Below are 26921 nucleotides of genomic sequence, written 5' to 3' on the forward strand. Positions count from 1 at the left end.
TTTCTATGTACACAAAATGAAACGGGGTAGAGCACATGTTTGCGTGCAGTGTCTTCTGATCACTTTCCCATATATATTAACAGTTCCCATTGTACTCACAGACTCAGCCACCCTTCCATTAAGAGCACTGTCTCCTCCCTAGATCTCTTGTACTGGAGTTTCTCTGAAGTGCTGCACTGTTCGTAAGCATTTTGCATCACCACAGATAATGAGACTGAAGAACATATTTCAATTACATAAATCCCAGGAACCAGCAGTAGCTGGAGGTTTTATCTATCAGATTTTATACACAACCTCAAAATGGAATTTTAATCCAGTGGCACCTTTAACAACATTCAAGGTGTGAGCTTTTGTGCGCGCACACACTTCCTCAGACCGTGGCTGGCTGGGCTTCGTAGCTAAACGCGGTTTTTCTTAGGCACGTGTCTGAGGAAGTGTGTGTGTGTCCGCAAAAGCTCACACCTTGAATAAAATTTTGTTGGTCTTAAAGGTGCCACTAGACTGAAAATTTGTTCTACTGCTTGAGAGCAACATGGCTGCCCACCGGAATCTACCTCAGAATGTTCGACTTTCTCATATATTCCTTTCCTGCTAATCTCTGATACACTGTTTCCAGCATTCCACAAACCTCCTCCTGAACTACTCAATAGTAAGTATGTTTACTGGTGACTTGGAGGCAGCACAGGGGCAATTTATGAATTAGATTTTACATCCTACTTCACAGCAGAAAAACAACAACCCCAAAGTGGCTCACAGGCATTTTAAAAAAAAACAACCACTACAGATATTAAAATGTTTCTTGGGGAGTGGATTCTCAGCTGAGCAGAGCTTGGGCACAACGGTGGGGTGCCTGGCTTCTTAACTGATGCTTACATTGCCTAATACACAGTGAAGAACAAATTGTAAAAGGAAATACAGAAAGGAGTGGGAAAGGAAAAAAATACTGAGACCAATTCCTGGCAGCATCTAGTGCTTCTCAGGAGGATTCTGTTTTCATCCATTTCTATAATGGCTTCAATATATTACTTCATGTTAACTGTTGTTAAAAGCTATAAGACATTGCCATGTATCCAACCATTGGATATGAGCAAAGGCAAACAAGCCTGCAGGCCGGTTTGCTGGCAAAGGAAATAGCAAGATTCATACCCTCCACAGTGCCAGGTAGCAGAAATATAAACTTTATAAAGGACACAAACAAATACAATTAAAGATTTAAAAGGAACACGCTTAAAAGATTAACACACTTGCAATATTTTTATCAGTCTCTGATAACTGAAACCTCTTGCTCTGAATAATTGCATCAAAATCTGGAGACAATGTTTGTGCTATAGCAATCTTTAGCATGCTATTCAGGGTGTATCTGTAAGTTGCAAGCCTACTTTTGATTTATCGACATTCATTACAGAAATCTCATGGTCAATGCTTTGAGCCTAAGACCCAGAGAAAAACATGAAATGGCTGGGCACTGGGAGCTTTTCGACATAAGTTGCTTCATGTGCTGGTCAAGAACATGTGAAGGCATCATGTCACAGACTGAGGGCTATGTGTTTGTCTACAAAACTAATCTTCCTCAGAGAAATAACTACAACTTCTGTGGCAGTGCAAGAATACAGAGACAGCAATGTATAGTGGTCAGTATCAGCCTACTGATATGGGAAGCCAAGGTTAAAAATCCCATCTACAAAGGAAATGTGCTGGGTGAACTTTGTCTGGACACACAAACAAGCCTAATTCATCTCACTGGCTTGTTGTTATTCCTCATCTAAATAGTTCACATTGCTTTCCTACTGAAAAAGTCTGGATTGTAAGGCATGAATACAATGAAAAGGGGGAGGCATACCCAGTTGCAATCAGGAGAACCCTGGTATAATGAGCCAACAGAAACACACACTCTCTTCTCTGTAGCAAGACAAAAAGCTCATACCTTGAATAAAAAGTTGTTGGCCTTAAGGGTGCTTTGTATCTCTCCTGCATGATTGAGGGAACTGGGCAAAGGAAGCTCTGGCTTTTTCCCTTCCTCCCCAGGGGTTGAGGAGGGGGAGGAGCCTCAGCCAATAGAAGAGAAGCTTGGCTCAGTAGCTCTGTTGTGTAAGAGCCTCCTGATTGAGAGAGACTGGCAAAGCAAGCTCACCCTCCCTAAGGGAGGAGCCTCAGACAATGGAGAAGATAGAGGTTTTGCTCTGTAGCTCCTCTGTGTGATTGAGCAAGCTTGGAAAAGCAAGCTGTTATGCAGGAAGCAGAGAGAGGGAGAAGGAAGCCAACTTGCTCAAGGAGCTGATAGGAGCCTTCTGGGGGCCTGATTCAGCCCCTGGGCCACATATTTGATATCCCTGGCCACAGACTGTTACTGAAACAGGACCATAGCCAGGATTCCAAGTTTGGCAGGCACACAAGGGTTTTTGTTTAGGGAGGGGGTAGGTTCTGAAAGGTCTACTCAGGAGTAAGCCTTGCCCCACAACTGCTGTGTGCGTGTGTTGCAGTCATGCAAAGTGAAGCCAGTGTCTGTGTGTGCACACATGCTCTTCCACCCAACATGCATCTTTCACGACCCAAAGGTACCTGCAGGGTCTATGCCATTAAAAGATTACTGGAACAGGTACCTGCAGGGCAGCCCGGCAGCCTCCTAGGAAGTGCTCCATGGCGAGAGGCAGAAGTGTGTGAGGCAAGCAGATAAGCCCTGACCCTTCACTGCACCCAGTGGGCCAGCCTGGGATGCTGGGATGGGGGGAGCCTGGGGCCAAGCGTGCCTTCCAGCCCAGGCTGTTCGTGGGTGAGTGGAGAGTGAGGTTCTGCTTCACCATCTTGGGGTGCCTCAAACGCATGTGGGGCAACAGTCCCCACCTCGCTGGCTTGGGCAGGCTCTGGCCCCAGCTCGCCCTGCTGCTGCCTGAGCCCTGGGAGGAGACTGCCCACAGGCCATGACACTAGGTGAGTCTGCTGCACAGCAGGGGTTGGCAGGAGGCCAAGGGGGAAGTGGTGGGGCCATGTGATTAGGTGGAAGGGCTGGGACCTTGTGGGCTTGTACTGAAATGAAGGCCAATTCCACTTTAACTCCCTCCTCCCCTTGTTTTTTTCTACTACCCTCCACCCCCTAGCTTGCTCCGGCGGGGAGGGCGGGATACAAATAAAATTTTGTTTTTGTAGCTTTCCATAACTACGATTGAGGGATGGGGGGGGGGGCGGGAACTGACCATGTTTTCTACATTTTTTTAAAAAAATATGCTTCCATGGTACCATGGAGCATTTCTCTCCCCTCTGTCCCAACCTATTTAACATATTCAATATAAAGATCTGATTACCTACAAGTTACCTTAAAGTTGCAGCAGGCAAGTGTAGGATTGAATTTTTCTCCTGGCTACTAGAAAGCAGCATTTAGCTACCAAGCCCAGCCAGAATCTGTGCACCCAGCCTTAACTTTGTAAATATGATATATAATCTACGTAAGTAGATCATGAGACAATATTACGATTCTTTACCAGCACAAACCAAGGTAGGGAAAAACAAACAAACCACACTGAAAGAACTGCAGTAACATGCACTGCTTTTTTTATTTACATGTTTTTAGTTATGGAAGCTACTGGGAAAAATCTGTCAGTAAATTTTAGTCAAGAAAAGCAAATTTTTTGGATTGTGGAAACAGACAAGAATGAACTTAACACATCTGATTTATTTGGAAAGAACTCTATTTTAATATTAAACACTCAATGACAATCAAATGTGTAACAGAAATTCATAGATACTTTCTCCATTTGGGTATATCAAGAAGCTAGGTGTAGCCTTGTAAAAATGGGTTTTAGTCTGAGTCACACAATACTAAACATTTATCCTTTGTTTCAAAGTTCAAGAATGAAAACTTGCAGTTAAACACTGAGCAAGCCATGTGTTCAGGTTATGTTGGTTTATAACCTTAAAAGTCTTATAGGGAAAAAAATGATAAAGAACTTAAAATTCTCAGTAGCGTGTTTGCTTATTAACATCTCTCTGCAGTGCTGAGAGGTCACAACAGTCCTCTGAATTACTTTTTATTTAAAAAAATCTAACCGAACTTTAATTTGTTTCTATGCCACTACAGCTTTCTTTCACCTCATTTTATAGCAGATCTTCAGATTATGCAGTCTTCAGGATTCTTCGCAGACATGTCTCGTGGTTGTCCTATAACGTAAAATGTTGAGGAAAGAGAGTCAGATAGTGGGAAGAGGACTCCTGTTTGCGACTCCTAAAAAGATTGGATCTGTTTTGCTGCCTGCTTAAATTGTCTTATCAATATACAGGGGCTTTAGATGTAATATTTAACTGTTAAGAGGCCACAATCCAACACCCACAGCTGTTGATAAGTCCTCACGTACACCAACAGCACTTGCAAAGAAATCAAATGCAAGTATTGCTGAAAGGACTCCAGGCCGTGCAACACCAGTGCTCAGAGAACTGCACTCCAACTCTTTAGCAGCTCTTAAGAGATAATTATAGCATATGTTAACACTTGCAAAAAAAAAATTAAATTCATTCGATAATTTCTGTTGGGGGCTATTTCCTTATAAAGGAATAACCCTAAAAATCACGGGCTTAGAATGGGGTGGTTATATTTAAGATTTAATTCAATTTAATTATGTGATGTGGCTGCATACACTCTCGCCATTTGTTTATACCTATTGGGTGTTTCTGAATTGGCCTTTATTTTCATTTGCCTCCCAAGTCTGGTATCAGCCAGTATAGGTCGCTGTGTGCCATGGCTGCCTGGCAATTCTCCTACGCAGTAGGAAATTATAAACACATACCTCTTAAAGACTTGAAATGCATTGAATGTAACAAGGCGATTATTATGTAGTATTTATTGCATTTAATACGCTTAATATCTAATTCTGGGCAGCACTGCATCCCTACACACAGTTGAAAGAAAATTCCATCAAGTTAATTGCATGTTAACAATTTTTCCACAAAATATGTACAAAGATTCCTTTTTCACTTTTTGTATCAACACACAAAACAGTAAGCTTAAAGATTACAGGCAACAGCATTCAAACATGGATGTGGGTAGAGAAAGGAGTACCTGGCATGAGTACCTGCTTAGTTTGACTGAATCCTTGATTTTTAATTTGGCTTTTCATGGGCCGCTCACAACACCAACGCTGTGTGAGGTATGGTAGTCAGCTGCAATTATTCATAAACCCTACACTTCCATCAATCCAATGCTACTGGCTCTCGAGTTACAGAACAAACTGCATTAGAATGCAAGGCAAAGCAAAAAAACTAGAAACATCCTTGACAAAGAAATACTAGCAAGTTTATATAAAAACAAAATAGTCCAACATGTGCCTCAAATATTAAGTATTAAAGCAAATGTTTCTGATGCACCAACACAATATGGACTTAATTACAAAATCAGTTTAAGTTGTTTTTTTTTTAAAAAAAGATAAATCCCCTAAAATAAAAAAAAAAATAGGACAATTAACTTCCAGGGTGACTCTATTACAAATATGTTCCCAAGAGGCACACTAACGGGTTGGGGTAGGAGTCTGCTACAAAATAGCCGATACAAAACAATGTACCTCAAAAGATTTTGCAGGGCTACACTGTGTTTTCCTTCAGAAGGTGCTTTAGTATCTCTTCATACTTGGCTTAGCTCCGTCTTCATCTGTACATACTTACGCTGAACTGTTAAACAGTAACAAAAAGCCCTAATCAAAGTTTGAAATAATGCACTTACCTCTGTCTGATCTGAGGTCATATCAGATCAGTTTTAATTGGACTGAGTGTCACCTTCAGATTTAATGTCTTCATTGGTCCCATTGACCTCATTCTTAGCATCGCCTTCCTTGGAGTCTGTGCTTGCATCTTCACTCTGTTTTTCTCGACTACTGGACTTCGCACTACTTTTTTTATCATCAGATCCCCTCTTTTCTGCCATGAAAGAAGACATTGACCATGGACTTCACAGTAAACACATATATGGCATATTTTTTAGGCACGGTGTGCATGCTGAAACATTAACTACTGTTGCAAAACTGGAAACTAAAGAGATTAACATTGCTAAAATTGAAATGAACAAGAGCAAGAGTTAGGTTAAGAAAGACAGTGGACAGAATAGCACTGGGAGGGCATGACTGATCACAATGCAAACAATCACCTGTATAACGGCGCTGATCAAAACAGCAAGCCACATGTATGCCATCTAACCCAAAACTACTCACTATCAAAAAGGTTGGCATAAAAATATAAAAAACCATAGATTTATCATAGTGCATAGCTCAAGTTCTGCAGGTTTGTCTTTTAAGAATTCAGATGCCAATATCCATGACATGCTGATAAGTGCCTGTCGGTATACCTGAGCATGTTCAGACATATTTTATTGCCTTCCCTGAAAGTTGATTCTGAGGGATCAGGGGGCTCTCCAGAACAATATGCCATGTGACACTAGGGGATGCAGCAAGGAAGGGAAATCTGCCAAAATCACGGCTGCACATATACACTTGCATTCTGCCACAGCTGCTCAGGCAACATGGCAATTGTTCTTGAGGGTCTTCTCAACCCTTCCAGAAGCTTTTAGAGCAGGGGTGGCCAACGGTAGCTCTCCAGATTTTTTTTTGCCTACAACTCCCATCAGCCCCAGCCAGCATGGTCAATGGCTGGGGCTGATGGAAGTTGTAGGCAAAAAAAAAAACATCTGGAGAGCCACCGTTGGCTACCCGTTTTAGAGAAATGGTGCTGTTGGAGGAAGACTGTGGTAACTGCTTCTGTGAACTTACTCGTAGAAGACTGGATTGAAATACATTTTTTAAAACTTCAGACAGTAATATTTGCCTTCTGAAAACAGGCTAAGATGTGAAAGAACAGGCAACCAAACTGAATTAGCACAATATCTATAGGAGAATAAAACTTATTCTGCTCCTATGAAACGTAAAAGACCTAGGATAAAAAGATAAGCTTTGATGTGGCTATTGGAATGAAATGCAAACAACTGTACCTGAAATTAATGACACTAATTTTATTTGGAATAAATCTGTGGTTTGTATAGATTTTCATGCAAATTTCTCAATAGCTGTTAACTCTGCCGAAGGTTTTCCAAACCTAATCACAGATTTAAGAACTCCCCCCAAATGGGAAGTAACTGCTTTCTTCCTCACTCTTTTCCCCAGGGTCCATTCCATCTGTTTTACCTTCGTTTGCCTGCTATGCCCCATCACCTCACCAGCAGTTGGGGGTTGTCTCCCTATCTGCCACCACTGCCAGGAAGGGACAGTCTGTGAAGGTGCGCCATCAGGCTGATATTTAAACAATCCATGACTGCAGGGAGCAAAAAAAGTAACCTTGAAAGCAATCGTAAGTTTGCTTATTTTCATTTTATTCTCCTGTTTGGGTTATGTGTATCTTATTTTCACAACCAAAACAAGGACAAGTTAAAGACTTGACCAAATTGTTCCAGATGAATCCATTGCTTAATGGAACCTATAGTTCATTAAAACTGGAAAAATCAAGTCAAATGCAGGGAAAAGCAGAAAACAGACTGAAAAATGGACTTTTTTTTCATGAACAGCCATCCGTTAAAATAGTAAGAGACAGGAACAGCAGTTTCTCGAGGGAAATACAAAACGGGCCCACTCATAATCAGTTCTGTGTTTTTTATGGTATGTGTATTCCTCTTATCCTCAATGCGCAGGCAATGGCAGTTTCCATATAAGAAATGGTTAACAGATTTTGATTCCATTAAAACAGTTCTCATATAAAACAAGTGTGTAAGGCGCAAATGGAACACACCATACTTTAAATTATTTGCCACGGTGAGGAAAAATTCTTTCAGCACCCAGACTAAGAATATGCTGATTTGAATGGATTTATTTAATGCAAAAGCAGAAACTGGATAACAACAGAAGGAAACTTTCTAAGCTATTTTTCTGGTTAGGCATTGTGCTCATGGCCTACAAGCACAAACAAAAGATAATTTGATGGTAGCTTTGAGTGCTGCTTCCAAGAAAACTCAAGGTAACTTTATTAAAACAGATAACCAAAAATGGAAAAAATGCACAAGGAAGGGAACCATTTCCTAAAGAACACCACCAGATATCTGGAGCTTAGAGAAAACAGCCTGTTCACTGTGGAACTCTTAAAAGAGATGTCTCTTCCATGTGATAAATGCTTGGGTAGAGTTGCTCTAACTAACCTTTTTTGAAAGTCTTCGATTTTTGCTTTATTAGGTATCGCCGATTCACATGTAGAGCCACTGAGGAACATCAGTCTTGTTGCCCCGCAGAGGACTAGTAGTCCAATAAGCTTATCTTCTGTCCTATGTAGATACAATAGAGCTCAACAGCCCTATGAACAGGCTGAATGTGTAGATCCTCCTGGAGGTGTTTTAGGGTTGCTTTGAGTTTGGACAGATGGAAGAGAAGGCTGTTTTTGGCCACTATAAAATGATTATTTACCTGTGGGTTGAAAGATGAACCTGGACTATAACAGCTGTCTGAATATTCAAGCTGTTTACAATAACTATGCTATTCTTTCAGTTTGTTAATTTTACTATTTTGCCATTGGATTCTAAATTGTACTATTTTGCATGCTTAACCACTGCTATATGCGGGACTGCTTACTGTACCCCCCCCCCCCAAAAAAAATCATCTGACAAAGTGTGCAAGCACACAAAAGCTTATATTCTGAATAGAACTTAAAGGTACTACTGGACTCCAACTTTGTTCTAGAGCTAATATACACAGAACACAAGAAATAGTTATAACTACTTCTTGAACAATTAACAATTAAATTTTTCACAGGTTACCTATATGTTCCCTCTGCCTGCTTCTTGAACATTGCCTTTCTGATTGTAAAAAGGTAATAGATTTGGGCACACATGCAATGTAAATGCTAGAACAAGGGTGGCCAAACTTACTTAACAATAGAGCCACATAGAATAAACGACAGATGTTTGAGAGCTGCAAGACATGAACGTCAGATGTGTGAGAGCAGGAAGGAAGGAAGGAAGGCAAATAGATGGGGGAGGAAGATGTAAAGAGATCAGCTTTAAATGCATTCTACAAGCTGCTGGCTGGCTTGGCAAAGTGATTTAAAGAGACAAATGCCTTCTCCAAGCTGACGGACGGGGCAGTGGGGGCTTTGAGAACCACTCAATATGTGTGAAAGAGCCACATGTGGCTCCTGAGCCACAGTTTGGCGACCCCTGTGCTAGAATGATGTCTGCTTAACATTAACTGCAATTGACCATGAGAGAGAACACGCCAATACTATCATTGGGCGTGATTAGAATTTGGGGCATGGTGGGCGGCAAAAGGGAGAAATTGTCTCTTTACATGTAAGTATGAATTGATAACTGAAAGCATTCCTGCCCTTTTCCTAAGATTCTTTGTTACTGCTAACCTCTCACATTTGGTGGCCGTTATCACTACAAAAAATCCAACAATGAGCAAAATTTCCTAAGTTTCAATCCCTCGGTAGAACATGGTAGAAAAATTCTGAACACTTTCATCAGGATTTTCTTCAAAGAGATATGAATGTATCTAACTGAATTTACTTATTAATCGAATAACAGAAAAAGGGACATGCACTAAGGTTAGACAGCCCAACAGGGCTTAGCTATGACTAACAAAGGCTTTATAATGCTACGATGACGTAAGGGATATCCAAAGTGTAAGTGCAACAACAATTTTTACAAAGCTATTGGGACCAAAAGCTCTAAGCGGAACAAAATTTTCCCTCTTTCCTGGTCCTGCTGCAGCCCCCATCCTGTGTCATGAGAAACAATGTCATCAAGACCATCACTGGCCAAGCAGTAGAAGGTTAAAATCTCCTTCACTGGCAGAAAGCAAGATTTGGATAGAACCCTAAACAGCAAACTTGCTTCCTACAGCCTCACACACCAATTTAAGCCATACTACTAATTCCCTTATTGAAATATCAGGGGGGAAATATCTGTTTGACATTTTCTCATTTGAATTACAACCAGGACGTACGTTTTGGTAACTAGAACCAAAACTAGATGAGAATCTGGGAGATCCATGGACCAATGTGCCCTTAGTGTTTTAGGGATTTTTTTTTTTAAAAAATGTTAATAAATCTGCAGGGACTCCAATTCACATTATCATGAGTGCATGGGAAAGAGGAAAGTTTAACCCCCCACTCCACAGTTATGCTACTCAAACTCCTCCCCGATAGGCACCTCTATGTCTATCTTTATCCCCATTTGAGGGCTGACATATTTATTTCATTTAGAAAATGTACGCACTGCCTCTCTACAGACCTGCTAAACCATTAGAAAATCAGAGAAGCCACCTAAAATAAAAAGCATTGAAAACTGAACCATTAAAAACCCCCAGGAAAATATGAAACTGTCCCAACTCCCAAAACTATAACCTCATACACATGTGAACAATACCAGGAAAAGTACCAGGGGGTTGCAATACAGAGGGATGGGGGTTAATTCCACACCACAGCCCCAATCTATACCCCAATGGGATGCAACTAATCCTTTCAAAAAATGTTGGGCAGATCCATTCATAGATCTCCCGCTGACTCATTTAGCTGAGCCATGGGAATTTGATATTAGGACCTGTTATTTTCTTTCTTATAGGTTAGATCAGGAATGTCAGTAAACACACTGTAATTTTATATTATGAAAATCAGTCAAGCTCAGACACTGAAAAATGGGTTGATCGAGACGGTATTTAAATAGAAACTTTCTCCAGTAGCTGAAAAAAGACAATTCTGCTATTTATGCAAGGAAGTATTATATTGTTAATCTGCATTACTGTTATCTTCTATAGAGATAATCAACTCTGCAAGAGACTGCATCCGGCACAGCACCTGCAGCGATGCTATCTTAAGCAGTATCCACACGCAAGGATCCCATTAGCAACTATGACAGACATAGGTGAGGGTGAGTTCAGGGCTTTCTTGTAGCAGGAACTCATTTGCATATTAGGCTACAACCCCCTGATGTAGCCAATCCTCCAATAGCTTACAGGGCTCTTCTTACAGTGCCTACTGTAAACTCTTGGAAGATTGGCTACATCAGGGGGGGGTGTAGCCTAACATGCAAAGGAGGTCCTGCTACAAAAAAAGTCCTGGGTGAGTTCATGGAACAGTGTCACTGGATCACAACCATACCCTCAAGCCCTTCCATAAATCTGCATTTAGAATCATGACAGGTGTGTGCTCTGGCACCATTCCTTAAGCACAAATATCTTCATCTGATCAAAAAACAAAAACCAGGTCATCTACCACCATTTGTTAAATGTTACAGGACACACTGGATTACTTGTGTTTCAGTGCCATCTTGTTTTAATTGCTTAACTCTTTTTACATCATTGTTTTTTATTATGCTGCGAGCTACCCTGAGCCCATTCGTGGGATAGGGTGGGATATAAATTAAATAATAAACAAACAAACAAAAATGGAACCATCTGGCAAAAATGAAAGTCAGATCCAGAGCCTAACAACATATAATTTCATCTAATCCATAGCCTTTGTTATAAAAATATCAAAATGAAAACATAAAGACACAAATCCCAGTCTGTATAGAGAAACTATACCAGGATTTTTGAAATAATGCTTGTTATTTTTGTCAACAACATTTATTTACTTCCTTTCGATCTGAAGATGACAGAGCACTTGTACAACACTGAGCAAGCTGGACTGATCCTACTATCAAAAGACACCCACACAGAGTGACCCCAACAACCCAAGTAGAACAGTTCAGGGCAAGAAGTTAACAATATGTATACAAGCAAATTTAGGTAAAACACAGGACTGTTTTCCACTGAGAAGGAATTTGAAAAGAGAACAGTAATAAGTACACCTGTTTTCAAGCAAAGACACTGAAAATTGATCCAGTGCACATGTCTCAACCAACACGTCTTCTTTCATAACATTTCCCACAAAATTGTCAAGCATTTTAAGACATGAATATGTGCACGTCCTCTAGAAAGACGTAATCAGACTAAGAATTAAGAGAAAGTGACTCATATTATTGAAGAAATCAGCATTTTAAATTTTTTCTGATTAATAAAAGTGTCAAACAGCAGGTCACCCAGACACACTGTAATGTGTAATGTTGATTCCACTACTGGAGAGAGCACCATGATTGCAGCACTAATCTTTACATGTTTCAATGACCATGAGGTATTTTTTGATACCTAATTAAAAAGCTGCCACATCAAGAACCTACTCCGATTCAACTATATCACCAAGTTTCCTGAAGTGATTGTAGGTGCAAGCAAGGACAATAAACTCGGAAGACTGGGGTAAAGGTGTACAATTACAAGGATGTAACTGATGTCTACTTGAGAGATGAACAAGATAATAGCAAAGGAAAAGTAATTCCCTGCCTTTCTTTTCTCCAAAAACACGACTGTTTAAAATCACAATTGGAAAATAAAGTCAGCTTTGTTCTCTGTGTAAAGAACATCCAAGGATGGCAACAAAAGACTCACCTGAATATACATTAAAAATATTTAAAATTAAAGACTTTATGACAATACGAAGACAGTTTGCGGTGGTCAAGAAGATAGCTTCTTTGATGCTAGAATTTACACATATGTACCTGAAATGTTAAGATTTCCAAAAGCCAGTTTGGTGTAGTGGTTAAGAGCAGCAGACTCTAATCTGGAGAATCGGGTTCAATTCCCCACTCTTCCACATGGGTGACCTTGGGTCTAGCCTCTTTTGACTCTAGAATTTACACACATGTATCTGGAATGTCAAGATTTCCGAGAGCCAGTTTAGTGTAGTGGTTAAGAGCAGCAGACTCTAATAGTGGTTAAGAGCAGCAGACTCTAGCTTCTTTGATACTAGAATTTACACATATGTACCTGAAATGTTAAGATTTCCAAAAGCCAGTTTGGTGTAGTGGTTAAGAGCAGCAGACTCTAATCTGGAGAATCAGGTTCAATTCCTCACTCTTCCACATGAAGCCAGCTGGGTGACCTTGGGTCAGTCACAGTTTTCTCAGAGCTCTCTCAGCCCCTATAAACAAGCCTAGCTCACCGCTAGCATAATGCTAAGAGCCAAAACTTGCAGCTGCCAGACTATCTTAGGATCTCCTGGCTATTCTATGCCATACAATAATTATTATTTATTAATTGTCAGGATTTCTAATCTGATATGCGCTAGTTCTTAAATGGAAAGAGTGCTCCTCAGAGTACTTAAGAACTGGTGTACAGTAATACAAGAGCAGTTTAAAGAGAGGGTTTTTTCACACTGGGAGGCTGGGCACAATTCTGAAGAGTAATTCCTGTACCCTGATCATATGAACTAACCTTTCTCCTTAGATTTCCTGTCTTGTTCTCGGTCTCTGCTTTTGCTTCTGTGCTTGTAAGATTTCCGATCCCGGCTCTTTGACCGCCTTCTGTCCCTGCTACGTGATCTGTGTTTTCTGTCTGACCTGTCGTGACTTCTACTTCGGCGCCGATCTCGACTCCTGAACATTTAAAACACAAAGATCAAAGCACTTAACTTTAAAAAATTTTGTTAGCATCTAACATGCTCATTAACAAGGTGTAACAGGTTGGGAGAAAAATTTAAATTTCTCAAGGCAGTAGTCTGCAGCTTTATAAGGAATGTTTGGAAACAAATGGACCATTTTACAACAACACATTGTATTGTTCTACTTTAATCATTCTAATGCTTTAACTCACTTCCTAGAAACATACCTGCTTCGCCTTCTTTCCTTGCTTCTTGATCTTTTATGGTCCCTTGACCGACTTCCTCTCCTATCAGAAGTTCTGCTCGAATGTCTGCTTCGTGAACGACTCCTCTTCCGCCTCTCCCTATCACGAGCTCTCTCTTTTTCCTTTTCTTCTTCCTCACGCCGCCGTTTTCTCTCTCTCTCCTCTCTTTCACGTTCCCTCTCTCGCTCTTCTCGTTCTAGTTTCTCCTTTTTTAATCTATCATCACGATCAGGCTCTTCAGTTCTTTTTCTTAATTTTTCCTTCAAAAGGAAAACATTTCAGAGGTTATTTTAATAAAAGCTGGTTGCTAAAATTTTATTGTTTCTCTTAATGATCCAAAAGGACAGGTTTAGATCAATTTTAGACACTTTGCTAATAACAAGAATTTCACGCAATAAAGCTTCCAAAAATTGCAATCTGCAATTGCAGTTTAACAACTGGAAGTTTTTAGGCTTTGCTTTATGGCCGGGGGGGGGGGGGGGTAACAATGAAGAAATCTGCATACAGTGTATGCATTCTGAAGGATCACGCCCATTCCACTCAACATCTGAGGGGTCTAGAGACCAAGTCCTATGAAGAAAGGCTGAAGGAGCTGGGTATGTTTAGCCTGGAGAGGAGATGCCTAAGAGAAGAAGATGATATTTGATTTATATCCCGCCCTCCACTCCGAAGAGTCTCAGAGCGGCTCACAATCTCCTTTACCTTCCTCCCCCACAACAGACACCCTGTGAGGTGGGTGGGGCTGGAGAGGCTCTCACAGCAGCTGCCCTTTCAAGGACAACCTCTGCCATGCTAGCAGGTGCAAGTGGAGGAGTGGGGAATCAAACCCGGTTCTCCCAGATAAGAAGATATTGGATTTATATTCCGCCCTCCACTCAAGAGTCTCAGAGCGGCTCACAATCTCCTTTACCTTCCTCCCCCACAACAGACACCCGGTGAGGTGGGTGGGGCTGGAGAGGGCTCTCACAGCAGCTGCCCTTTCAAGGACAACCTCTGCCAGAGCTATGGCTGACCCAAGGCCATGCTAGCAGGTGCAAGTGGAGGAGTGGGGAATCAAACCTGGTTCTCCCAGATAAGAGTCCGCACACTTAACCACTACACCAAACCAAAGAGGTGATATAATTGCTATCTTCAAGTACTTGAAGGGATGTTATATAGAAAATGCTGCAGAATTGTCTTCTGTTACCCCAGAAGGTCAGACCAGAACCAATGGGTCGAAATTAAATCAAGAGTTTTTGGCTAAATATTAGGAAGAACTTCCCAACAGAGCAGATCCTTGGTGAAACAGACTTCCTCGGGAGGTGGTGGGGTCTCCTTCTTTGGTGGTTTTTAGAGAGGCTAGATGGCACAATACTGATTCTGTGAACTTAGACCAATTATGAGGGCAGGAAGGGTTGCATCAGTGCTTAGTGCTAGCCCTTAGTGCTAGGCCCACACATGCCGGCAATCTTTGTATCAGGGAGTGCTCTGAAGGGATAAGAATCCTGGATCAGCAACGGCATGCCCCCCACCCTTGCCCATCTCTCCAAGACTGGTGAAGGGCCGAGAAATCGGGGGGGGGGGAGGAGGAGAAGGGGGTCAGCTGCTGCAAGGCAACTGTTTCACCATTCTGCACCCAAGTCTTGGTCACGCAAGCCATCCTGGCACTGAGAGCAAGGCTTATTCTTGGGTTCACATTACGCAGAATCTCTGAACCAAAATCTTTTTTCTGTAGTGAGATGTGATACAGCTTAAGACTGTCTAGTTGTTATCTACCCCACAGTCTCTGGGGCCCTGTATATTGGCTTTTCCCCCTTTAGTGAGAGATTCTGTAATTTAAGCTTGCTGACTTTTATGCCCCCTTGAGGAAAAAATGAGAGAGACCTGCCAGCCTTCACTGTGAGATGTATTCTGCACATGCTCAAAAGTCTTGCAAGGTGGAGTGCAATGAATGATGAACATAGCAGGCTGAAGGATACTTGGCACCAATTTATCTCTTCCACTCCAGGTTACAATAACTTGGGCCAGGAGAATTCTTAAATTAGCTGTGCTGCAAGCTAACCCAGTCTTTCTGCATCATCCATACAGACGACATAGCACTCCACACGGATCCGCCTTTTGTTTCCAATGTTAACTCTTTCTTTCACAGAGAACAGCAGCTCGTTCTGTCATCTTTCCACCCTCAGCCTAAGGAGAAGATCGGGCATTGTTCGCACGTCAGGAGGACCGTGAAGGCTCATCTCAAAAAGAAATGAATCTTTAAAAGATCTTCTTGCTTTTGCATCACTTGTGGAGTGAGTACATGGCCCGGATGATTGGAAGGTGGCAAGTCGGGAGAACAGATTATTGCTTAGCATATAAATCCCCCTTTTAAAACCTGATGGTGGTCCAGGAGCCACCTGGTCAGCAAAATCAGTTTTCTTAGACTTAAGAGGGGTGGGCTTGGGTGTGCTGTTTTCCCTACTCTCATTTTCTGTCACAATAGGGTCCAGTAGGTTCTATCCGCTTAGATAGTCATGACCGGCCTTATAGAGGAAGGTGCCTCTTAAGTCTAAGACAACCTGCCTCCTACTAGAAGGTCTGGACCACTGGAGGGTGAAGAACACGTAGAAGGAAAATCAGGTAAGCCAGCTCTCAATCTACAACCAAGACCTGCTAGCCTGATAAAACATATTGAGTGCTAGTATATCGACACGTATTTTAAAGTTTCTAAAAAGTCTCCCAAAACATTCATCACCAGCAGCCTTCGAATCTGCCAGTTTCATGCCACGAAATGGGTCACAGGAATGGGAACGGTTTCTTTTTTTAAACAGACCACTAAATCAGACTTTGCTATCACTAAGAATTATTCCAAAGTTTAACGTTCTTAGGATGGAAAACTATTTTGACAGTCACTAGCAACTGTAACATCTTTCGCTAAATGGAACATTACGGTTTATCTGCATATTGACAGAATTAACTCACTTTTAATTCTTCAACCGTAGCCTTGATTTTAGCATAGCCCATATGCTGTTTTCCCATCAAATGATCATCTACCCTGGACTGTGCATCTCCTACAATTAAAAAGGCTCCACAAACTTCACAAACTTCCATCTGCTTTTCCTGAGCAGCAAAGCTCTCAATTGTCTGGGAAAAGAAGACACTCGGTTAATAAAGGCAGTGACATTAAAGCTTTCTCTGATCAAGCAGCTTGCTTTATTTTCTCAAATTCTATCCTCCATTTTTTGGCTCACAAAGATCCTCCAAACGTAATTATAACAAATTCATATAGGATAAAATATTAAAATCTAACAAATATATCATAAAATGTACCAACTTCACCAGTATCTGAGATTATGGAACCAGAAGATGATTTCCCAAAGCAGGAAATTTTTGATAATTTTTCATAGTTCTTGCCTCATGCAGGAAATTTTTGCTAATTTTTCCTAGTTCTTGCCTCTTGCAGGAAATTTTTGCTAATTTTTCCTAGTTCTTGCCTCATGCTGTTCTCATCCCACAGGAGGAGTATTTGGGGTTGTAGCAGAAGGGAAAAGGTGAGAAAGTCATGCTGTGCCAGAAGATGTTAACTGCTGGATCCAAACCAATAAACTATACCTTTAAAATAGACTACCAAGATTCTATTTATATTTACTGAAATAACATGGCCAGCTTTAATATCAATTACACAGAATGCGGCACCATAACACATTAAAATATGAATTTTTACTGTAAACTCTTTGACGATACAGAAATGTTACTCCTTTTAGTTGAGCTCAATCCTGCTAGAATTGATTGTGTAAGTCTCAAAACATTTTTGAAAATGTATTATATGCCCCAGTCTGTGAAGGTATGCATGGCAAGAACAGGAACAGGAATAGAAGGCATGACAGACTAACGTTTTCAGCTCTCCAAGGTACAGGACAATATAGTAATTCAGTGAGAACACATGCTGGCTCCACTCTAATGCATAAACAAACTACTCAGGGCCCGTTCAAAAGCCAGATGAACAGGTACTCACACACGGCCCTTACAATTCTTAACTGTCAATGAATTATTTCCAAGATACAGGCCTTTAATAGGCACTATCAAAAACCACCAATAAGAAACCAATCAGTTAATTTGACAAAGTAGCATCAAAATGGCAAGCAAGACCAGTTACAAAATACAAGTGTTTATAATAAATTAAAAGACCAACTCATTATGGTGGAAACAAGTTCAGACTGTTTGTTTGCATTCTGTGGTGGCTTTCAGAAAGCAGCAGACTTACTGAAGTTGTAGACCTGAGCAACTCTCTCTCTTCTTTTAACTGCTCAACGAGTTTCATCATGCCTTGAGCCTCTTCCACCTTTCCTTCAGAACCCAGTTCTTCAATCTGCAAAAGGAGAGTAAAGTTTTCAAAGTGTTCTTAGCCAAGCTTCTGATTAATATTTCTGTATTATTTAAGACAACTTTTACCTGTTGTAGAAGTACATCAATTTTGTCAGTTAAGACCTGAATCTTCTCTTCGTTTTTACCAGTAGGTCCTGCTGCTTGCTAAATATTAAAATACAAGTGTCAGTTATTTAACATAGAGAAAATAAAACACAGCATGGATTTACTAGATGATGCCATTACCACTATAAGGCTCATGCATCACAAAAATACGTAGGTCATAAGCAAAACTGAAAGTCCACAGTAAGTTTTTACGGATAAAAATAGTGTATAGCTTCATATAGTACATGAGAATTTGTTTGCCAGCACAATGAGTATTTTAACTTATACTGCTCATCTGAACTTAGAACAGTCACGTACCTGGTTATCTAGGTGAGAATTATGTGTCAGTTTGCAAAATAACAGAGCTGGGAAAGCATAGGAATTCTGTATATTTTCAGATGGCTTACAAAAAGTAAAACCAAAATGGTATAAAGATCATTAAAATTAATGATTTTTAGGGATTTTGCTAGGTTGTTATCAAGTTTACAACAAGTAGAACTACTCTACTTAAAAAAACATTCTTATGAGAACAATACAAGCAATTCTGTATTTTTAATTTGTTTTCCCACTACTGAGATCAAGCAGAAACAGTTCTTTTTGCTTTAGTATCTTCATTTGCACTTACACCTGAAGACTGCTGATTCTGGGACAATGCTAAGCGGGCATGGCCTCTTCGAATTCGGCGTTCAACTTCTGCAAGCAAGCTCTGTAAGTAGCGAAGGAAATCTCTTTCATAGCCTACTTTCATGAACCGAGAACTCTTCTCATACCTGAAAAATGCCCAATTAGTTATTTTTACTAAACTTGAAACAGATATTAAGCTTGTATTGCAAAACCAGAAGTCCAGTATCTAAAAGAATGATAAGCAACCAATTTCAGTAAAATAATAAGCTTTGAGGTTATTTTGCTATCATTTAAACACTTCTACTATTGTTTAGTTAGATTTAACCAGCAAGAACTCATTTGCATATTAGACCACACACCCCTGATGTCACCACTGTTTCACACAGGGTTTTTGTAGGAAAAGCCCAGCAGGAGCTCATTCGCATATTAGGTCACACCCCCTGATAGCACTATTGTTTCACACAAGTTTTTTGTAGGAAAAGCCCAGCAGGAACTCATTTCCATACTAGGCCACACCCCATTATGCCAAGCCAGCCAGAACTGCATTCCTGTGTGTTCCTGCTCAAAAAAAAAGCCCTGGACTTAGCTATTAATAAAACAAAGCACACTCACTGTTTTCTGAGGTTTTCATCATGGATTTTTTCACATGGACCTAGAAATAAACAAAGTAATGAGAATAACAGAACTAGAAAGGACCATGTAATCCAACTTCTGTACAATGCAGGACATTCATAACTCCCTCCTCCATCCATTCCCCCAGTGAGCCCTGCTTTATGCCCAAAGGAAAGGGGGGAAAAAACCCTCCAAGATACCTGGGCCAATCTGGCCTGGAGAAAAATTCCTTTCTGATCCCAAAGTGGCAATCAGCATTAACCTAGGCATATAAATAAGGGCCATGAGAGCTGAGCACTGGGTCATCCCTTTTGCCCTCCCTTTCACAGTCTGCCTAAATTCACAGAATCAGCACTGCTGTCAGATGGCCATCCAGCGTCTACTTAACAACCTCCTAAGGAGGAGAGCCCACCACCTCCCAAGGAAGCTTGTTCCACTGAGAAACTACTCTGTCAGAAAGTTCTTCCTAATATTTACCCGAAAGCTCTATTGATTCAATTTTCATCTGGTTCTGGTCTAACCTTTTGAAGCATTTGTTCATTGCCTTGACGACAAATTCTGCTTGCGCGCACACACACTTGAGAAGTTTTTCACTCCACCAATATAATTCTAAGCAATGATCAAACTTTTCCATTTTTCAGTCTTGGCTGGCAAAATGCTAGAGTAACTGTGACCTTATTAAAATCACATGGCAGACCACAGCTGTGGTTTCAATATAAAACTGAAAAGGCTCACAGAAGAGGATATTTCCAAATCCAAATAGAAGTGATATATTTATATGGTTTTCAATGTCTTCGAAGTTTTAGATGCATGTATGGCATTGGCTACAGTGTAATAATGAGCTTAATATACTAAGAGGAATGGTTATGAACTTGTAAAGCACAGAAACACACAGAATATTTGGGAGCAAAGGAAAGACAATGTTCTGACAAGAGCCTGACATTTTGACTACCACATCATTACAGTAGAGCATCAGCTACAATGACTGTTTGGGCTAACATAATCTTTGCACAACCCATGCCAAAAATGGTGTTTGCTTGTACAAGCAAGTGGCTCTTAAGACCATTAATGATCCAATTTTTAAACTTTGATATACAGCAGGAGAGCATTAGATTATTAGCTGTATAAGAAAGAGATGGTGGAAAGAACTGAAAAATTATTGCCGTTTTACAAGATCTAGGAAAGCTATTTACAAAAACTAGGACATTTTAAAAGAACTAGGAAAGCTGCATTTTAATGCTTTGAAATAAGTAATTAGCAGAAATTATGGCTGATCTGCAATTCTAAGTACAGAATATAAATCAGTCCTGAACTTCTCCAAATCTAAAGCTCTGAGGTATTTTAATTATGTTTGGCACAATAGGCCCTAATGAAACAGAAACACTGGGTTGGATCCGAAGGTAAATCAGTGAATGGTGTGTCATGGCAGTTGCCAATCTTTCCCATCTGCCCCCTAACAGTCCTTTCAGACCCACATGAGAAACCATATGGAGCAGAAACCATGTGGGTTATGGAACTGCAGTGGGGAAGGGGAAGTCAGCAAATTTGCTTCAGCCTACCTTTTGAAAAGCTCTGCTAATGGAAAAAGGAATGATTTTGTCCCTACTATCTATGGTACTTTGGCTCTGATCAGCAGTTTGCACCTGTACTCTCTGGACCAAAATTGGAAGGCATACAATAAGAAACATCACTCAGCATGTCTGCATATGACACAGCCAGATTCAAGGAGTTCTTACAGACATTACCTTGTGTAATCCATTCTTGATTGTTAAACTCCTTTCTTGGTCCTATATCAACTTGTAGATTGCTTTAGTGTTTTATCATGAGTACAGACCATTGAAGAAGGCCAATTTGGGCCGAAATGCATTGGGCTGCAATAGTTCCCTTTTGGATATGTTGTATTTTTTATGCTGTAATGAGGCTACAGTTGGGCCCATAAATGTTTTTAACCATTTGATAGTACATTTTTGACAATACTTAGGTTATACATATAGTTTTTAGTAACTGGTCTATATTGGTTTGCAGCTGATCTTTTTGGTTCTTGATTTTTTTGTTAGAAAGGACTACTCAGGGGAAGGGAACACGAAAAATATATACAATCCTTGTCTTCATAGTATCCAACCCACTACAGCGTATTATTTGCTAGTAATGAACATAATGCCCGTGTATCATTAGCAGCAATTATGAACTGAGACACAGTTTTCATACATAAACATTTATTCTCTCTAAGTCCCATGTGGGAACCCAAGATTCCCTCTGTTAATTAAGCTCCTAATACAGGCAATCCAACTGGGCAGCCTCTCTAGCATGAGTGGGAACAAGTCAACAATTAACAAAGCCAAGGTGGAAAAGAGCACCTATTCATGTAAGGACGTGTGATCACACAAAAGAAAGAAAACCCTGAAAGAGAATTACATGTAAGTATGGGGGAAAATGAAACACAAAGCAAAATTCATGGTGAATTTTGCCCTGTTCACCAACCAAAGGTCATGACTAGTTTATCATCACAAACTAAAAGAGACCCTGAGCACCTTTAAACCCCTTTTTATTCTTTGCAAAAGCTGCAAAAACAGCTGAATGGAAGGGAGCAGCTTGCTCCCCGCTGCTCTGCTGTTTTGGGCTGACTTGTGCAGTTCCAAACAGCACAGCGGGGGGGGGGGGGAGAGCAGCTGCTCAGCTGTTTTTCAGACTTTCTGCAAACCCCCTTAAAAGGACTGCAGTCCCTTTCAACAGGGTTTGCAGGGCTACAAACCGGTTGCAAATGAACCTCCTGATTTGGTTTGTGGTTTGGTTACAAACTGTATTTTTCTGGTTTGTGTCCATCATTCATTACACGTGCCTTTCTTGGGAGCAAGCAAGGAAAAAGAATTCCTTGTCAGATAGGCCCATGTCAACATGTCTCAGGATCTGTCTGTAAGTTGGAAAGCTAAGGAGTCAGTTTATTCAGGCTGTGTTAGATTTGTGTGTTGTTTTATCTGTTTCTGCATCCTCCTATGTATATGAAATCTTTGCTTTGTCTTTATTTCCCCCCCAAAGGTAACTGCATCTGCCTTTGCTTCTTATTCTGATGTCCCAAAATAAAAAAACTGCATCTGCCTTTGTTTCTTATTCTGATTTCTGAAAATAAAATTAGAATTCATTGTCTATGTTGTCCCAAGAATACTTACAAAGAAAAAATGAATTATGTGTAAGCTCGTTCTTAACTGAGCCACATGTTCAACTGAATGGAGGAAGAGTGTAACGGAGAGAGAGAAAGAGGCAGAAGTGGGGAGAGAGGCAAGCAAGAGCCAAATGGGCCCCAGGGAGGCTTGGAAGTAGGGCCCTCCATTACTGCTTCCCCTTAAACTTCTAGAGGGGCCTGTGACAGGGGAATGCAAGGCTTTTGATGCATAAAAACCCAACAATATAAAATAGCATTAACTGAACAAAAGATCATAGCATCAAAAACCATTAACCTCAACTTTTATGAAGGAAACACACTTACCTAAGTCGGAACGGGTGTTTGTGAACAATTCAGCAGGACAAAATCCACAAAGGTAGTATTTACAAACCTGAAAGAAAAACACAGCTAGAATTTGACTTTGCTACTTTATTTAACAAACAGGTGTTCCCTGGAAACAACACAAGAAGGGGATCCTTCCAGCAACCATTTATACCTTAGTCTGCCCTTTCTCCTGAGTTACAGCTGCCTATCATCACCCCACAAAAGCAAATAATTTCTATGGGAAAAGGGGACTGGCAGTAGTTTCCAAGCACATTATTGTTTGCCACAGAATGGGAGGTAAAATATCTGTGTTCCTTTAGCTATATTTGTAGTGCAATGCAGTGAGCCAAGTGTGGTATTTAAGTAGTTACTAGCAGAGTTTTTTCCCCCCTTTGTAGCAGGATCTCCTTTGCATATTAGGCCACACACCCCTGATGTAGCCAATCCTCCAAGAGCTTGCAGTAAACCCTGTAAGGTCTTAAAGGATTGGCTACATAAGAGGGGTGTGGCCTAATATGCAAAGGAGTTCCTGCTACAAAAAGCCCTGGTTATTAGGCATAAATCAGGAGTAAGAGATCACTCAGAAGGTTCAGTGGTAGTGCATCTGGTTTGCATACAGGAGGTCCAAGGTTCAATCCCCAGCTAGAATAATCAGGTAGCAGGTGATGTGAAAGACCTTTGCTCAGGACTTTAGAACTGCTGCTAATCATAAGTGACCACATGTTTGCCTCTGTGAAAGACAGCTTTACACATGTTTAATGGGTGACATCTGCAGTGATCAACCAGTCTCTGGCCGTAACATTAAGTCAAAATGTAACTATACAAACCATTGAGCTAAAGGAGGACCAACAAATACATTATCCTCACAAGTCTTTCTTTACAAACAAAAAACATTTCATTATGGCCATGTTCAGCTTTAAGGTACTGTGTATGCATTAAAGTCTGATCTCATTCTAAACCAAGTTATTTTTTAAAAGAAAAATTACAGCTGGTTCTTTAAAAAACTCTATTTAGAACTTAAAAACCAATTTAAAATAACCCATTAATGTCCATCTATCCTATATCCAATAAGCTTTGTTAGTCAAAATCTCATCCCTTAATGAAGTATATTTTAAAAATTTCTCCTCTCTTTTCTGTTTTATATACAGAATCTACTAAATGTGTTTATTAACCTTAAGAGACTCTAGTGCATGACTATATTTGGGGATGCAGCTGCGTAAAAGACAACAGAAGGGAGTGACTAACATTCAACTGGGTAGTCACATACACCAGATCTCTTGAAAACTAAGATCAAGGTAACTAAACTTGACAAGTAGCAACCATCAGATACATGAAACATTAAAATACATTGTAAGTAGCAAATACATTGTAAGTAGCAAATAGAGCAACCATTCTCAAGCAGGCATTTCAAAGAAAGGATGTTTTTCCGTTGCCATTTTCCCCAACCAAATCTCTGTTTCTCTCTCTGACTGCGAAAAAAGGCTCTCCCTTTTTTGCACATATGAGACATTTTTGTTATTTTAACATGTTAAAAAATGGCTTAGAGTACTTTGGAAAATATTAATATAATAAAGTAATTTTTTCAAACAACATTTTTTCCAATAGGCATGTAGGATTCAAACCAAATGGCCAGCAGAGATTTCTATCTCACCTGAGGTTAGAAAAATCATTGCAGAAAGTCACAGCCCAACACAGAAACAATACGAAGCATACTTGTGACTATGACAACCAAATTCACTATAACAAAACAGGTGTCAATACTGCATTCTGAAAATGGTCTCCTCTCTATTCCTTCATCATTCCAATCTGTTTATGAAAAGAATATCAAAGTCTAGAATGAAGACTTAAAACTATACAAATTAAGGTTCCCAGCCTTCCATTGGGGGTGGCGTTTTCCCCAATTTCAGGGCCTCCAACCCAATGCCATGGAACTGGCCAATGGGGGAGCCTCACCCCCCAAAGCACACTGCAACGTGCCTGGAACTATGATGTCACTTCTGGGTGCTGTCAGCCAGGTAAGACCTAGCAACCCTAACACAAATCCATCACAAATTTAATTACAATTTGTGTCTCATCTCAGTTGAGCTTTCCACCAGAGTAAGGAAACTACAGAGGAGCAAGCATACTACCCAAGTATACTACTCATGTCTAGGAAAAACAATGCCATGTTTTCCCAACCTAAAAAAGCAGATTCAAGTGTCTAGAAATTAGATTTTTCTAATAATTAATAATTTGCTCAAGTCATTCAGACAACCATTCCCAAATAGAACAAAATACATTTCGTCATAATGAAATAATCAAACCTCACATTTGTATTTAAATATTTATGCCCCGCTTTTCTTCACAATGAGGAAACAAAACACTTCCCATCATTTCCCCCTTCTCCATTTTAACCTCTGAATAACCACCTTATGAGGTAGGTTAGCTTGAAAGAAAATGAGTGGATCACAGTAACCCAGCCAGCTTCTATGGCAAAGTGGGAATTCATACCGAGAGTCTTCCACAAGTTCCTAGTCCAACACGCCAAACACATCGCCATGCTAACTTTCTATGGACAACCTATGCCAAAAATGTTTCCCATGTAAGCTATTTAAAGAAAGACAACACATGTGGCTGGCAACCACTTCCAAATTGTGGACTACCAGGAGACTGGGACAGAGTTTAAGCATGCTCAAGTCACATGTGTGACTATGTTACAATTCTGCGAGGATTTATGAACAATTCCTTGCTCTTGAGCAAGGCTTTTTTTTTTTTTTTTGTAGCAGGAACTCCTTTGAACATCAGGCCACACACACCCCCTGATGCTCCAGGAGCTTACAGGGCTCTTAAAACAGCACCTACTGTAAGCTCCAGAAAGATTGGCCTAATATGCAAAAAGAGTTCCTGCTTAAAAAAAAAAAAAAAGCCCTGCTCTTGCATGAATTTAGGATCGACTCTTCGAACAAAACCCAACGACCACGAATGCCATGAAAGCATTTCCCCCCCCCTAACAAAAGTGGCTTCACGCAATGAAAGCTATGTAGACATGACTACAACCCCATCAGGACATAAAGGCAAGCAGAGCCCTATTACACACAGGCCGATTTCGCACTAGAGCTTTAATCCTGATTTAACTTTGTCCCCAAACTGACTTTCTACACTAAAACCATAGAATCATAGAGTCATAAAGTTGGTTTCTCTGACTCTATGATTCTAGTGTAGAAAGTCAGTTTGGGGATAGAGTTAAACCAGGATTAAAGCTCTAGTGCGAAATCGGCCACAGAGTGAGTCTTTAAACCCGCTCCTGTGCCCCCGAAGACCCAGCCGGAGTAAGGAAACTACAGAGGAGCAAGCATGCTACCCAAGCATACTACTCATGTCTAGGAAAAACAATGCCATGTTTTCCCAACCTAAAAAAGCAGATTCAAGCGTCTAGAAATTAGATTTTTTTTCTAATAATTAGACAATTTGTTCAAGTCATTCAGACAACCATTCCCAAGCACTGCCGTGGTCCCAAATAGAACAAAACACATTTCACCATAATGAAATGTTATCAGAAAAACCTCACAGCGCAAGCCTCACGTTTGCGCAATTTCCCTCGCTCGCCCTTCACCTCCAAAATCACAGCCCGCACCCCCCCCCCCCCGCCAATCCAGCCCCCGCCCGGGCTCCTCGTATCTGCGCTTCATGACAGAGGCCTGCTCGGTCCCGAGTCAAGCAGCCCCCTCGCTTCTGAACGATCCCCCGACACCGAGGCGCCAAATACTTCCCCGCTTCAGGCTCCCCCGCATCCCGTTAATCGTGGCGCCCGCCGCATCCCATCCATGCAGCCAGGCGAGAAGGAACAAGAGGCCGGCCTCGCTCGCGATGCTTACGCTTTCATGGTCCCACCGCACGTTGCTGCGCTTCTCGTCCGGGGCCAAGTTACGATCCCGGCCCATAAGCTCGTCCAAAAGCTGGGCAGCCGAAATCATGGTGTCCGCCGGTCGGTCGGCCTAGCCGCCGCTTCCTCCTCCTCCACGTTTCCTTACCGACGAGAACACCAAACCCGCGCCGCTGCTAGTGACAGAAACAAAATGGCGGCTCCCTCGAGCCAAGGCGTCTCCCCACAATGCATTGCG

At 40.9% G+C, this 26921-nt stretch overlaps 1 protein-coding gene across 5 annotated transcripts; it reads right to left on the reverse strand.

The window, feature by feature from the left end:
- Positions 1-3665: 3665 nt before the first annotated feature.
- On the reverse strand, positions 3666-26921 carry LUC7L3 (LUC7 like 3 pre-mRNA splicing factor). 5 transcript variants are annotated; one of them, XR_009556144.1, is made up of 11 exons: positions 26676-26912; positions 22822-22888; positions 19338-19377; positions 18727-18871; positions 18084-18161; positions 17896-18000; positions 16614-16775; positions 13653-13930; positions 13260-13420; positions 4647-5898; positions 3666-4152 (listed from the first exon to the last, which is right to left on the reverse strand). XR_009556144.1 is itself a non-coding variant. In XM_060253362.1 (11 exons), exons 1-10 carry the CDS (start codon positions 26772-26774, stop codon positions 5738-5740), a joined length of 1296 nt encoding a protein of 431 aa, XP_060109345.1. In that variant the 5' UTR covers positions 26775-26921; the 3' UTR covers positions 3666-4152; positions 5705-5737. The 5 variants fall into 5 exon arrangements, 4 of the variants coding, with proteins under 4 accessions (XP_060109345.1, XP_060109346.1, XP_060109348.1 ...); XM_060253362.1 differs by having other exon boundaries at positions 5705-5898; positions 26676-26921; XM_060253363.1 differs by lacking the exons at positions 3666-4152; positions 4647-5898 and adding an exon at positions 8055-8356.

Source organism: Heteronotia binoei, chromosome 13 (assembly GCF_032191835.1).
Source record: "Heteronotia binoei isolate CCM8104 ecotype False Entrance Well chromosome 13, APGP_CSIRO_Hbin_v1, whole genome shotgun sequence".
Lineage (NCBI taxonomy): Eukaryota > Metazoa > Chordata > Lepidosauria > Squamata > Gekkonidae > Heteronotia > Heteronotia binoei.